We start from the raw sequence: 15,261 nt of genomic DNA, 5'->3' as shown, positions 1-15,261 counted from the left end.
CCTGTACCTTTTCCAGACACTTGCTTTCCTAGTAGGCATGCGTGTGTCATTTCAAGACAGCAAAGGACCATAGAAGTCTGGAGGATGGCACTTCTCTGATGTTTTTGTTACCATTCCTTATTGTTCTTGATCACGCTTTTTACTCTGGCAGTTGTGTTTCCGCTCATGCTGGAGGGGAACCAAGCCAAGACTTGAGAATCATAGCAAACCCTGCCCTGGGCAGGGAGTTCTACCTTTTTTCTTATGAAGCAACGCCAGAGTTTAACCATCTTGTGGGCGCTCACTGATGTACTCTCTCTCAAAAACAAAAAAGACCTTATTTCTCCATCCTTTACTGTTTTAGGAGCTATCAGTATGGTGCAAGTTGAATGACATCTGAAAGAGGAACATTTTTGCATTAAGCGTAGCTGTCTTATCTCAGAATAGGAGATATTCGTTATACTGTAAGTGGTCTGAACAGCAGCTGTTCTCAAATATCTTGGTTTTATGAAGGGACTTTTTGCTCGCTTAGTTTGGACATTTCTCTTGGTCTCTCTTCTGGACTCTGAATTGCGTACGTAGTTGCTGTTGTACTCAAAGTTGTTCGTGACTTATCCAATATATTTTACACTGACTTTGTGTAGTGACTGCTGTCTCTCTGCGTATATTGCCACCAAGTAAGAGATGTAGAGCAATGGCAAAGGACATCCAGACTTCACTGCATACTGTGTTATTGGTGTAGAATGCAAAATCTATAAGTATGGAGTTGTTGTTAAAACAATGGGATGGTACAGAATGAGCAATACAGCTTCTATAGGTTTATATTTTTTGTTTCAGTTGTTGGAAATAGTTTCTGGAAGATACTAGCTTGTGTCAAGATCATAAAATATCAAACATTGAGACTGATCCTGCTTTGAATGGAGAGTTGAACTAGACAGGTTGAAAAGGACTTCTGGAGACTAAAAGATGCCATGATTCTGTAGTCATGGCTGGCAAAATGTTAATCCTAAAAAAGGCTCACCTGTTTTGTGTGAGAGGAGCAGGCTTGCCGCAAGAGAAATTCACATGACGGTTTCCCAAAAAGTGATGATTATTGAAAGCTAATAGCAGTTCTTTAAGCAGTTATTAGGAGATCCTAATTTAAATATAATTCCAATGATTGTTGATAAGACAATGGAAACTGATAATGGACATAAAACCTCTCACCTTTTGAGTCATACTTGCCAAAGTCACCTACAACACCTGAAAGCTGTTCATGTTATATGTGAGAGCCTGCTGCATTTCAGTTTCTTCATAATTAGTGCTGCCAGCAGGGATGGAGACTTTCTGGGTATTGTAAAGGGGGCCTGAGTGTTACTTGTTACCTTTCCTGCAGGCGAATAAACGTAGGAACTCGCTTTCAAGCAGAAATCCCATCACTCCAGGACAGATCTCTGGCAGCAGCTGATGAACATAAAGCAGAGCTGGTGTGGCAGCCATGGGGCGACCTGGAAACCAACAAAGTCACCCAGGAGAATGGTAAGACTGTGGAAGGCTGGTAAATGGGACTGAATTGTCACAGTTGTAGTGGAGGTAACAACATACCTACTGCAGGCATAATGTAAAATGTCTCAGAGCTGCCACTCAAGTGTTGTGTTTGAGTGGCCTTGAAAACAGTCTTAGGAGTAAAACTTGTTATTGGGTTGTATGTGGCGGGGGGGGAGATTGATAGGATTGGGTTTTTCCAATTGAGATAAAATGGGACCAGGCAAAGAGCAGCCTTTTGCTCAGTGAAGCTGCCTTCTCTTTGCTAACGCTTGAATGTCAGATGCGCTCAAATTCTGTATTTCCAAGGGCTGTTCTAGACGTAATAGTGTCTTGGAAAAATCAGGTGGTAGGTGGTAGCAGGAGTTGTGGCAGCCAGTAACAGGCTTGGGGAGCTGTCTGCTGCTTGTGCACATGGGCTGTGATACATAGAAATCCTGACGGGAAGAGGAAGTGGGCAGCCCTGGAAGAAATCTTTCTGATGAAAGAGAAAAAAGGGATATTGTGAGATGGAAATTCACGATATAGTAAGGGGGGAACTGAGGAAATCTCTGAGCTGAAGGGAGATGGGAAGACAATGTAGGAGGGAGAAGAGGAGAAAAATAGTCCTGCAGGTAGACCAATGTTGTGTGACTTTGCAGTCTAATGAGTTCTTGAGTCCAAATTTGACCCAGATAAATTTGCAAGGACATTCAACTTCTCTGAGAGCTTTACTTTCTGTTATGTCTAGCTCTGCTTCAAAAGAGATAATTAATGATGTGAATTCTATGGGGAAACTCCATTTTAATCATCTTATCTGAATTTGTTTGGTATCTCCGTGAAAATAGTGGAAAACCTGCTAGCTGCTGCCTGTTCAAGCATTTTTCCTGGGGGTGGAACCAACCAGGAGCTGGCGCTGCATTTCTTACATGAAGCCAAGGGAAGCATTCTGGTGAGTCTCTCCAGCTTTTCACCTTGATGTGGTCAAAGATGTTAATGAGGGCCAGGTAACTTGTCGTTCCTGAGAGGAGAGCCTTGCAAACTCCTTCCCATGCATCTGACTCCCACTGTTCAGTATCCCTCGGAGGTATTGCTGTCCTTATAGTGGGTTCTGCCTGACGTACAGTGCCATGTCCACATGCTCTCTTGCTTGTTTACAACTTTGACAAGTTGCTTTTTAACAAACAAACTGACAGTCTAACAGGGTGAGCGAGCTGAGACTGCTAAATGAATCTTAAATGTTGTCTTGCTGGGAAGATAACCACATCGGAAGGAAAAATAAGGGGCTGGGGCTGAAGCTGAGACTTAAAAGTGCAGCATCCTGCTCCTCTTGCTTTTGGCAGATCCATTTAACTTCTCTGCGCATGTCTACACAACAGCTGTGCTGCTAGTTTTGTATCAGTGTTGTAAGGCGTGATAACACTTTCATAAATGCCATTTTATACCCCTGGGAGGTAATATCAAAAAGCAGAGTGTAGCATATGGGACAGGGTTATTGTCCTTTTATAGTTCTGTGATTGATTTAACCTGGAGTAAATCAGCCCTGTGGTCAGGAGTATCTGACACTTTTGCCTGGCCGCTTGTTCCCTTTCCCCTGTAGCGCACCAGCACTGACACTTGTGAGACTGTATTGACCTGCACTGGAAAAGGAAATAAATAAAAAGTACATTTTTGTGTGTGTTAGGTTTCTGCTAGGTAGGTCCCCAGAACCCTGTGAATGCTGTTGCCAGCACTGGGGAGGAGCAAGACTGCCCCGGCAGCTGGAGTTTGTCATTCAGGTGCTTTAAACTGCTGATGGAAGCTTGACTCCTTCCTCTCCCTCCAGCTAACTTTGAAAGCATTTCCAGTTTATGTGCAAAGTAAAAAGCTGCTTGAGAGGGTTTGGTTTTTGTGTGTGGAATCTTTCAGTCACTGCTTTGTTTGATTTTGAAATATCGCTTAGTTAAGTGAGATGAGATCACAATGACTTGGATGTTTAAGACAGACATCATTTAGGGTGGTGTGTTTGGATGTGAGTGTGTAACTTAGGCCTTCAGTAAATGACTGAACTGCTTCGTGGTCTCTCTGTGGAATTAACTGTCCCCCAGTACTGTGGTGGTTGCATTGGAAAGTGTAAATTCGCAGAGATGTGAAGAAGTGCTGAGAACTTACCGCTTGCCTGTGGTACCCCAGATTCAGTGGATAAGCAAGAATGTGGTTTTGAAGTTGTCTCAAATGTTAAACTATGCTATAGTATTCTCAGTTTGCCAGAAAAGAGAGAATTGACAGTTTCCTGATCTCTGTTTTAAATACCCCAAATATTAAATTAATTCTTTTATTTGTGTTTATTTTAGGGAGCTTTGACCCAGCTGCTGTTGAAGAGGCCCGTACGATCCCCTATGCACCCTTTAGCAGATTATCACTACACAGGTTTGTTAGACCGAAATAACTCTGTGCTGCTGTCTATCATAAAGGAATTCTTTTATCCTTCTCTGCTCTTTTGGGGAACTCCGCAACATTACAATAAGATTAAAAGGCCACTCTTCCGTCTGGTAAATCAAGTGATGGCTTGCCAGGAATTTTGCCTGTGCAAATTATGGCACTTAGAAGAAACGCTGCATCTCGTGGAACATGTGCATGTATTTGCACATGTGTATGTTCTGGTTTCTTTTGTGGGAAAGGGGAATGTGATCCCGTACACTAAACACAGAGAATGCAGAAAGATAGCTGGTATGTGCAAGAAGGGCTGTGGTGACCTCAGAACCACAGCTTCTCTGGCATGAATTTCCAGGGTGGAGTTGAGAGGGGTTTATGGGAAGAGTCTTCAAGCTTGCTGAAGAAAGGTCAGCCAACTATTGATGGCTCTCAGTGTTTCTGCAAAATTTAAATGCTGTAATCTGCCTTTGTATTCTTGTACCTAATTAGAAAATAGTCATCTGTATGACTCTAACTTCAGTGATCTAGAGTGACTGTAGCCACCTGATGTAATGTGGTAAAGAGACATCTAATAGCTGGAACCACAAAGCATTGAAATGACTCCTACTATAATGCTTGGGAAGTGTTACTTGGGTAATGTCTGTAAGTCAAGAGGAGATTCCAAAATGTGTGCTTTATTGGAGGCGAGGGTGCTAGGATGGTAGGAATATTTGAGATGTAATAAATCTTCAAGTACTGTGGATTGCTGCTGAAAGAGAAGATCCTGTTGTCCTGCCCCACCATTTCCCTTGTATAAAATCTTAACGACTGGGCCACCACAGGTGTCTGTTCACCTTGCTGTTTTGTTGGAAAACATCTTAGTTCTTCTAATTGTCTGTGTTTTGCAAGCCGAACTGAGTTAACCTGTGGTACTGTAACAGGTCTGACACAAAAGAAGTGATGGGAAGGGGCTGAAAGTGGAGCAGTAGGGGAGGGTGTAGCCGCAGTCTGCAGTGATGCTGGATTCGGTGTGATGTGGGGCTGCATCCTGGCATGTGTGTATTGGTTGTATTTAAGGCTAACATGAAGAAAAATTATGTAGAAGAGTAAACATTTGAAATTGTAAGGACTTTGGTTACAACTTTTTTTATCTACAGGATCAGACAAGTGGAAAGTTGCTGAAAAAAAGCTTTTCAACAAAGGCATTGCCATCTACAAGAAAGACTTTTTCTTGGTCCAAAAGCTTGTAAGTTACTTTTTGTATTTTTTTTTTTTTTAATGACAGCAGTGATGCATTCTTACACCTTTGTTGAGCATTTAATACAGGGAGTTCAATCTTGACCTTTCTGAAACCTCAGTATTAAGCATTAAGTCCTGCACTCAAAAGATTTCAGAGGAATTTTATCATCCAGCACAGCATAAAATCTCACTATATAGTTAGAACAATAGTGTTTGTTTTGCTGTTGTTGTTTACTTAACTCTTGCACTGGTGCATTACTTCCACTAGCCCACTGCAGATATCACTTCTGCAGGGCGTATCTATAGAGTGCTGGTAAAGTTCCAGTACGGCTTAAATGACTTGCTTATAAAACAAAATAGGAACGCATCCTTGCTACTGGTGTAAAGGACCAAAGAAGGATATGTGAATGATGCATCTTTTAGGATCTCTCTTTACAATTTTCTGTGACAATGGTAGTAAATATGATAATTTCCATCTATTTTCATGAGGTGTGATGCTTCAGTGGGGGGGAAGTCACTGAAGGAGGGTGCAAAACCAGGAGCTGCATACACATTTTCTGAATAAATTCCCAAAAGGCATTTAAGTTGCGAAAGCCCAGAAGCTAAGAACACGTTCCAAAACTTCCAAAAAATCACGGATTGAGAATATGTAGGTGGTCACGGGTCTGTACTGAAAATTGTCTGCCACCATATGAGTACGAAATATGTGTGGCCAAAATGGGAGAGGGCTGCAAACCTTCTTTTCCATTTTTGGATCGGTATTCTGGTCTGGTCTTCTCTGAAGTGCTGCTGGAAAATAAAGCTCCCCCATAAAACTGAAAGGCTGCTCTCAACTCTGACAGCTCAGTTGGAGTGTTCCAGAGGCTAAGAGGTGCATTAAGCTTACAAAGTGCCAGGTTCTGTCAAATTACATTGACCAGCTTTTCTTTGGGAAGTTTTTCCTGTAGTTCTCAGTGAATAACAGTGGCAATAGGGGACGGGCTGCGGGACAGGCCATACAGGCAAATCTGACACAGAAGAGGTGGCTTTAACAGCAGCTGTGGTGGAATGGAGGTGACCGGGGAAATAAAAGTATGACATGTATTTATTGCACCTTTGGTCATTATTTACAAGCCGCCTTAAAATCAGGTAATCTGTTGGACTTTTATGTTTTTTTAAACACCAGATAAAAACCAAAACAGTGGCTCAGTGTGTGGAATTCTACTACACATACAAGAAACAAGTGAAAATTGGTCGGAATGGGACCTTAATCTTTGGGGACATTGATGTTGCTAATGAAAAGTCTATGAAAGATGAAGCTGAAGTTGACATCAAGGTAACTTCCTAAATTTCTCTTACCCCTTTTGGGCTGTGGTGTGAAGTCTGATTTTTGTCTGTTGTCTCATTTGCTGGTAAAATCAAAAGTAGAAACAATCTGGCCAGTGTGGAAGAGTCCGGACTCACACATTTGTGTTCTGTGTCACATAATGACATTTACTTACAGACATCAAAATTAACAGTTCCTTTGTCTTCTGGTGAAGAGTTCCCATAGGTTTGCACGTGTTCTTCCTCCCAGAAGGGATATTTACAGTGAAGAACAGGGGCATGTGGAGGAGGAGGAGGAAGAGGAAGAAGAAGAGGAAGCAGAGGAAGGGTTGGATAACAGAAAGAAGAGCACAGTTCCTCTCAAAGATGAACAGACACTACAGGATGGTTTAATAGTAAGTGCTGCATTGCACATGTTGTGCTTTCTATGCTGCTTTCACTCTGCAACTAGTTTAGAAAATAGTGGACAATTCCAGATGTAAAAAGTTTCCACCTCTGACTTCTGCCAGAGCAAGAGACTGGGCTGAGGTAGCTTATGGTATTACTGGCAACCAGACTGTGTGCTGTGGTGGGAGAACTGGGGTAAGCAAGGGGAATAAACCCCAGTATAACTCTTTGTGGTTGGTGTGCACATAGGACCGTGATGAGAAACGTCCTAAAAATACCCTGAAGACTTTCTCCTTAAATAAAACCCTGATCCAGAATAAACGAAGCACAGGAGCTCAGCCGTTGTTTTCCTTCTGGCGGTGGGTTCAGGTTTCAGTTTGCATTAACCGCTCCCCTCTCTCCAAAGGCCCACGATGCCAGCATGAGGAGTCAAGAGGCAACTGTCACGGGCAGAATTGGGAGGAAGCCAAGAGAGACACCAGTGAAGCCTCGAAAGCCTGTTACTGCTCCGGTGCACAGGAGGAGGCGGAAACAGAAGATAAAATCAGATGCTACCAGTAAAACTCCGAACACAGAAAACACATTTCCATGTAAAAAATGTGGCAGGTAAGAGCAACTCTGTTGCCAGCAACAGTCAAAGAATTGCAGTGGAACATCTCCTGTGGAAGCGTATTCTCCAATGAGCTTTCTTCTGTCTATTTAGGCCAGAGAGGCTGGCAATAATTTTAATGAATTATTACTCCACTGATATTTGCAGATTAAGGGGTTTTACATATATTGATATTAAGGTAGTGCTACTTGGATAATTACCTGCTGCTGTTTTTCCTCAAATGGAATGACACACCACCTGCATTGCAGCTGTGTGCAGTATTTCTTATGAAGCTGCACTTGCAAACAGCTGCTATATTGCCCATCTGCAATGTTTTTGTAACAAGTAATTTATATATATTTGCTAGATCACATATTAAGAAGATGGTACTTACGAACAGTGGTATAGAAGTGCAAGACACTACCATTGTTATAGCAGCAGATATTAGGCCAGTGGGTACACAGTTCATCTGATTAAACTTGCACCCATCTTCTGTGTCTGTAAAATATATTTGTCTTTCCTCACACGGTTCTAGCAGTTTTTTGTTGCCAACAGATTGATAAATGTCAAGAAAATTCAGTTCCCTACATAAATTCCTTACTCTTAAACCAACACTCTCTTAATACCAGTGGTTGGTTATCCATTATTTTAAAAAGGCACCAAGCCCAGGGGGTGGCAAGAAAACGCAATCTCCAGCTAGTTACATCTCTGTGGTGTTGAGAGGTTCCTGCTGTGGCTGGGGCTCAGCTGGTCCTGCCAAGGTCCCCTGGCTCCGTGCCCTCGGGAGCACGTGGCGCTGGGAAGGGCAGTGCTGGGAGAAGTTGGTCCAGGATTTGGTCCTGGCCGCTGACAAAGGAGAAGCAGGCAAAGATTCTCAGTGGTGTCTAAACTTGCCTTGTGGCACCTGGTGCCAAACCCAGATAGCCAACGGCAAAAGCTGCAGGAATAGATCAGAGAAGCGCAAAGTTAGGAGGAAACAGCTCACGTGTTTCTGGCTGTGTGTACAGGGCTCAGGAGTGGCACTCGGCCATTGTTCACCTCCATGTTTATTGTATTTTTGCAGCATAGTGGGAATGCCTAAAAACCAGCGCCCTGTTTTGTTAAGCAGCAGCTGTGTATTTCAGATACCGGCGCTGCTCCTCAGAATTTAAAAGATTTAAGAGCTGAATGAGAGATTAGAGGAAAAGGCTGTATTAAGAAACAAAGCAAATGGTTTGAGGGTGCTGGGGATCTCCTGCTGGCACTTCACCTGGTGCTGGCAGACGCCAAGTCAGAAGCGGTGTTTGCTCTCCTGCAATGCCAACCTGAGTTCCTATGCCAAAGCTCACATGCTTGAGGCTGGAGGAGCAGAAGCTCTTTTGGAGAATTAATGAAGGAGGCTGTAGGAGAGACCGATGCTAACACACGTGTGTGCTTCCTCAGGGTGTTCTACAAGGTGAAGAGCCGCAGCGCTCACATGAAGAGCCATGCGGAGCAGGAAAAGAAGGCAGCCGCGCTGAAGCAGCAGGAGCGGGAGGCGGCAGCGGCAGCAGCAGCCGCGCAGAGCCGGGCCCAGCAGGATGAGAGCAGCGAGAGCGGGAGCAGCAGCAGCGGGAGCAGCAGCACGAGCTCAGATGAAGATGGAGAAATATAGCAGCAGACCAGAAGTGGAGGGAGTAGCAAGGCTGGACCCAACCTCCCTCTTGGCGGTCTCAGTTTTTTTGTTTGCACTTTTCTTACCTGAACCATCAGGTCTCAGTTTCAGTGCTGCCGTTCCCTCACGCCACATGTTCCACTTCACCTTGCCAGTACTGACCAAGCCGGAGTGGTGGATGGAAAGATTTGTTTCAACTTGGATTTTATTTTTTAAACAAATAAGATTTCTATTCTATTTATAATTATACCTGAGGTACATGATAGAACAATGTCACCTGCAGTGGAAGTAAGTTCTCTTTCGGGTCAGTCAGACCTTTCTTTTTGTGCTTGTCAGGAATCATGATAACAGGACTCTTGGATATTAAGGTTTCCAGACTGGAGCAAAAAAACGATGCTCTGCTCTGAGCTAAGTGTATCCAGTTACTGTGACACTGGTGATTTCTAGATGTTTCCTTTCTCAGCAAGTTCTCTTTCCTGTTACACTTTCCTGGCTTTCTTTCTGAGCGTTTTTTTCAGGCCGCCAACAAGTTTTGTGGAAAGATGGTGTTTGTCCTTTTGGCCTCTGCTTCGCAAAATGAGAAGTGGGATGAGCAAGACACTTTTTCCTTTTGAGAAGTTTTATTTTTCAAAAGGAAGCCTGAGGTGCTTTTTAAAGTCCATTAAGAATGCAGCAATGGATATGAAAATATCCTGTGGGATTACAGTAGCCACAGGCCTTGCGGGTTGTCTCGTCTTGGAAAAAAAAATAGTTTGTCTTTGATTAACTTGATGGAAAGTAGTCTGGGCTTCACAAGTGCAATTTAAAATGAAAACTGCTGGTTTTGACTTTGCATAAAAGGGAGCAAGTTTGTTTAGTGAAAATGAACCAAGACCTTCTCATGCACTGGACTGTGTGCACCTCCGAGATGGGAGGAACAGAGTCTCATCTCCAGCAGCGATCCCTCTGTGAATAGCTTTTACCTCTTAACACATCCATTTCTGTCTTGTGACAGCCTTCATTTATTCCTCAAAGTTGCCATTATCAGGAGCTTGTATGGTGGGACCCTAGTTCACCAAATACTCCTGTCAGAATGCACGTGCAGGAGGAGCTTGTCGTTTACTTCCCCGCTGGTGGCTGGACAGCCCTGCCTGCTGGGTTGTCCTGCTGTGAGCCCTGCTCTTTGCTGAAGGGCTGACTCTTACTTCACAACTGACACATGCTGATAGCCCAAAAAGTCTGGTCACCCCAAAGCCTGCTGGTGAAAGAGAGTTAAGAAGTGGTCCAGCTGACGTAGATGTTAGATTTGCACAGGATTGTTCTGTACGTCTTTATAGCCCACATTCATCATTATTTTGTAAAGACGTAAAGAATCGGGTCACTTCCATGTGCAGTCCCGGCCTCATGCCCCAGCTGCCCGGCTCCCTCTCTCAGCCCGTGCTGGTCCCGCAGCGTCCTGGGTGCTGGCACTGTGCGATGTGCTCTGGGTGACCCTGCCTCAGCAGGTGGGATGGACTAGATGATCTCCAGAGGTCCCTTCCAACCCCAATCGTTCTCTGATTCTATGAGTTGGCGTCTGCGCTGCCGCAGTGATGCAAAACCGAAGGAGCTGATTGCTCCTGCATTCCCAAGCAGGGGTCCGGGGGGGTTGCTGTATGTGAACCGCACAGTGTTCCCAACTGGATGATTTTTTAATTTTGTAAATCTTCACCCTTGAGGCTGCCAGATAAACACCAGCTTATCTATGGAGAGTGGCTCTAACTCCAGCGTGCCCTCTGGCAATCTTGTCCTGCCCCATGGTTTTAGGCAACCATGACCACTTCAGCCTCCAAGTCTTGGGAGGCTGTGTATTGTACCGTGTTTGCTTTGACAAATATATCCTTTTTCTTAATAGTAGAAACAGTTGCTATTCTTACAAAATAAGTAGGAGTATCATTAAGGGCTGCACTTTTCTCAGTGTTGACACTTCAGCCTTTAAGTGTTCAGTTTTCTGCCAAGGTTTTATTTGTCATTCCTAACAAAATTAGGTTTCCTTTCAGCATTTGGATGACTGTTTCATGTCCCTACATGCACGGGTCTTGTTGACTAACTAGGCCGTGGAAGCAGATGGCATGTCATAAACTGTTAAAATAATTCAAAAACTGCAAAGAACAAAAAGCTACTGAACTTATAAAAGAAGTTTAAGCAAATCAGTCTTCCTATTAAGAGTTTCAGCGTTGATTATTTTTCCTTTTGTAAAATGGAGAAAATGCTTATCTACCATTAGCCCAGGGCCCTTAAAGAGAACAGGAGCTTTGTCACGGTGTGCTGGGACAGACAGTAAGAGAAGCAACTGGACTGGGATTAATTCCAGTAAAAAGCAATGATGCAATTACAATTCTGAAGTGTGTTTCTGGGAAGTTGCCAAAAGTTTCCAGATCTTGCAAACTGCAGGGCAGCAGTTCAGGAACAAGCAGGGCTTGTGAGTATATCTAGAAAGGCTTTAAAATAATGTAGGTATAATTATACTGTTAGAATGAATGTATATGTCTGGAATACTAGTGTTGCCGCTGTAGAACAGTGTGCAGCTACCTAACAGAGACTGGGAACACCTAGAAACACGTAACAAATGGAGGTGGAATTGGAACTGGCACACATTGAGAAACATGGCAAAAATGAAGTGGTTTGGGTTGTTTTTTTTTTTTTAATTGGAGAGGAGGTCTGATTAAACTCAAACTAAAATAAGGTTAATCAATACTGTCTTAGGAAAATGCTTTCACTGCCCTTGCTAAAACAGTGCAAAATCAAGCAGTGTGTAATCCCTTAGGAAAAAACAGACTGTTCATATTGGGACAAACCACAGGTCTGTTTGGCTCCAGGTCTTGTTTCTGACAGTGATCAGGAGCAGGCGCTCAGGAGAACGCAAGGGACAGTGCAGACTAGTGGGTGTCGTTCCAGCTGAAAAATAGGATGCTACACTAGAAGAACTTGCATGTGTTCTCTGGCAAGGCAAATCTGCAGAGAGGTTTGCGCTGAAATGTACTGTTCTCCTTACAGGCAGAAAATCAGGACATTTCTCTGCCTTCTGCTATTCTGCTCTGTGTATCACCTGCATTTACTGTAATATTTTTAGTGTCTGGAAGCAGGCCTGGGTGATAATGAGCAAACATTTAGTCTTGGCCCTTAGGAATTGTCAAACTTGAAGTGGTTTTAGGCACGGCATAGCTAATTATGGTGACAACCGATCAGACTCAATGAAGTACAAAGATAGAGGGAACAAATGATGGGATTGTTTTAAGTACCAGTTTAATCTTCTTTCAGATATGATGATGCTTGAATGTAAGCATTACTATAGTCTTCCAACGACCAGATCTTTCTCTGATTCTCCCTATTTTAAGAAATTTATATGAGTAATTTTTCCTCTCATCAAGGATACTCCATAGAGGTGCTGATAAGAACAAATCAGAGGTTTTCTTTAATTGCACAAAAATGGTGTAAATATTACACACTGAATCCAGTACTGGCTGTTTGTCTCCCACCCTGCTGCAGTAGAAGAGAACAGGAAGATTTGATACAGGGAGGGCTGTTACTGGAAGAAAATCAGAAAAGGGCTTTTTTGAGGACACCCTCTAACAGCTGTGGGTTAGCAGAGCTGACCAAAATCAGGTAAATGTTCTATGTAAGTGGCATCAAATGGACATGTTTCTGAGCTTGTTTACATATTGCTAGTAGCCACCAGAAGGCCTCTTTTCTGTCATGGTAATAAGTAAAAATGTTCCTCTGAGTGTCTTGTTTAAAAACAAACAAGCAAAACCAAACCTGCTGCCCAGTTTCTTGTGGTAGGAGTTTGGAATTGACCCTACATCTGAATTAGATCCTGCCTACTAGAAGAAGTTGGCAGAGATTTGACAAACCAACCACTCCCCAGTTGCTGTGGACAAAGCATTTGAACTGAATTTGTCTAATCTGGAATGAATTCTGTTACTCTTCATAGCATGGAAAAAATAACTTGAGAGGCTCTTTACTGCAGCACAGTGTTAATTTAAGGCTGTGTTGTTTTAATCACAATTTAAAAAAAATATATTATTTTCTATGTTCTGTTGATTTGTCCATTTTAAACCCCTATGCTCGTTATCTTCCATTGTTTAAAGGCATCTTTACTGATCCTTACTTAGTATAAGGGCTTGCTGTTAATTAAGAAAAAAGGCAGTATATGCCCAGTCATTAAATTGAGTTTGAACAAGGCATCTCTTGGCTTTAGCTGCCTTTTCTATGGGAACAAACACAAGATTTATAGACTCCAGTTCTGTGAATGTGATCTGCCTTCTACAGTGTGAGCCCAGGCTTCAGGGGGGGACGTACCCCAGAGCCAGGTGGCTGTAGTGCAACAGCTTTACCTGTTTGAGCGCTGATGCCAGCCCTGGGCCTTGTGGAGCTGCAGCGACAGGTCAGGTTTTGCCCTGGTCACGTACTTGTGCCCCTGTTGTCTGCCCTTTGCAGGGAGATTCAGTCTGTCAGGTTTGTGGTCTGCACGGGGTCGCACCTCTGTTTCCTAAGACTGTGTGTGTATATAACAACTAGATACATGCATGCACTTACCTGATATAGCCGCAGGTGCTTTGCAGTCTCGCACAAGAGCAACAACTCTGCATTTTAATTTATTTGATGCTTTTTCCATTTACTGATAACAGGTAATGGTATCTGAGATAAATTCTGTAGCCCCTCCATTTACTGAGTTCAGTCGGCTGTGTTGGACCTTGGCATTTGGCCAGGCCCGGGCAGGAATACAGGAGGTGGAAGGAGAGACATTCTAAAGCTTAAAGGTAACTCCTCTATTAATCCCAAACTAGAGATAAAACGTGAAGTCCAAATTAGCTAAAAATACCCTCTGATTGATCAAACTGAGGCTTTGGGTCATTTTTTATCATTGCAACAAACTTAGATTAAAATCAGCATTCAAAAAAAAGTGTTTCCTAAACAACAAAGAGTGAACTTTCTCCCTCTCGGCAATGGCACACTTTCTAATTCTCTTTCAGGCAGCAGACTAGAAAGTTTCTATATATATATATATATATGTATCCTATTTTAAAGGAAATGGGAGCAGGGAGGCCTGTAGCCATAGGAGTCTTGTCTGCTGTCACACAGAGGCACTTTTAGCCCAGTGATTACCTCGGCCAGAAACCTTACTCTAAACTGCATTTTCCCACACAAACTTTCTCCCTGTTTTACCTTCTGATGTATGTCTGAAAGTTTATAAAGCTTTAAAGAGACAGAGAAGCAGTGTCTACAAATGGTGTTTGATATTTTTTGTTGTTTTTTGTGGGGGTGAGTTTCTATGTGAATTTGTCACTTGGGTTCAGCTGCTTTACTCACCCTCATTTTCTCCCGTGTCAAACCTTAGGAAGACACAAACTTTGACTCCCCAGCTGTCTAAGGATTTTTCTTTCCCAGATTAGGATTCCACTGACAGCTGAGCCTGAAAAAACTTTAACTTCTCCAGATTAGAAGACAACATATATTTTTATAGAAATGTAATTGTATATTTTAAAAAACAGTTTCCTGCAGCTTCTCCACATGTACCCTTGTAGTTCAGATTTGATATAAACTTTTTTGTGTTCATTCTTTTTATGTTCTGTTTTAAAATTTGTAGTCAAAGCTTTGTTGTACTGTACAGGAGCAGTCAGCCTTTGTAATTACTATATAAATGCTTTATAATAAAGTATATTACTTTAACAAGTGAGCAGACACTTCCTTTTGTGTGTTTGCTGCCTAGGGCACCTTTTAAAAAAAGACTGTTACATGTTTAAAATGTACATATATAAATATATTTACCTGTTGCTGTACAGTTGTCATAGACTGGACTGAATTTATTTTTTGTGTGCTTTTTTATAAAATATTAATACACTAAAGGAAATCTTGCTGATGTGATTGTAATGTACTATGTAACTTATTTACTTAATATCCTCTATATATCTAAAAAACCTTTTATTAAATGAGGTTTAAAAAATTGTTTCGTAGCTGAGTTTTTTGCTGGTATGTGGGAGTGTCTGGGGGGGTTTGGGGTGGTAGTGACTGTGATGCATTTGTGCAAAGGAAGCGGTTATGCGTTCCTTCAGCTACTCTGCTCTCATCATACCCACCTCTCTATTTTCCATAGCAATCATGGAATTGTTTTGGTTGGAAAAGACCTTTAAGACCTTCAAGGCCAACCATTAACCCAGTGCTGTCAAGTCTATCTCTAAACCATGTCCATAAGCACCTCATCTACATGTCT

The 15,261-nt window shown here is 42.6% G+C and overlaps 1 protein-coding gene across 5 annotated transcripts in view; it reads left to right on the top strand.

Moving 5' to 3' along the window:
• MIDEAS (mitotic deacetylase associated SANT domain protein) overlaps positions 1-14,996 on the top strand; it is a 57,151-nt gene extending 42,155 nt beyond the window's left edge. For all 5 annotated transcript variants that reach the window (XM_005502226.4, XM_065064545.1, XM_065064543.1 and 2 more), the window contains 8 exons: positions 1,355-1,497; positions 2,331-2,434; positions 3,816-3,891; positions 5,034-5,122; positions 6,281-6,430; positions 6,636-6,815; positions 7,214-7,413; positions 8,819-14,996. In XM_005502226.4, coding sequence (XP_005502283.2) covers positions 1,355-1,497; positions 2,331-2,434; positions 3,816-3,891; positions 5,034-5,122; positions 6,281-6,430; positions 6,636-6,815; positions 7,214-7,413; positions 8,819-9,029 — 1,153 coding nt within the window. In that variant the 3' untranslated portion in view covers positions 9,030-14,996. The remainder of the gene's footprint in view (positions 1-1,354; positions 1,498-2,330; positions 2,435-3,815; positions 3,892-5,033; positions 5,123-6,280; positions 6,431-6,635; positions 6,816-7,213; positions 7,414-8,818) is intronic.
• The last annotated feature ends 265 nt before the right edge of the window (positions 14,997-15,261 follow it).

This window comes from Columba livia, chromosome 5 (genome assembly GCF_036013475.1).
Source record: "Columba livia isolate bColLiv1 breed racing homer chromosome 5, bColLiv1.pat.W.v2, whole genome shotgun sequence".
In the NCBI taxonomy this organism is placed as follows: Eukaryota; Metazoa; Chordata; class Aves; order Columbiformes; family Columbidae; genus Columba; species Columba livia.
This window is presented reverse-complemented; position numbering and strand designations above follow the sequence as displayed.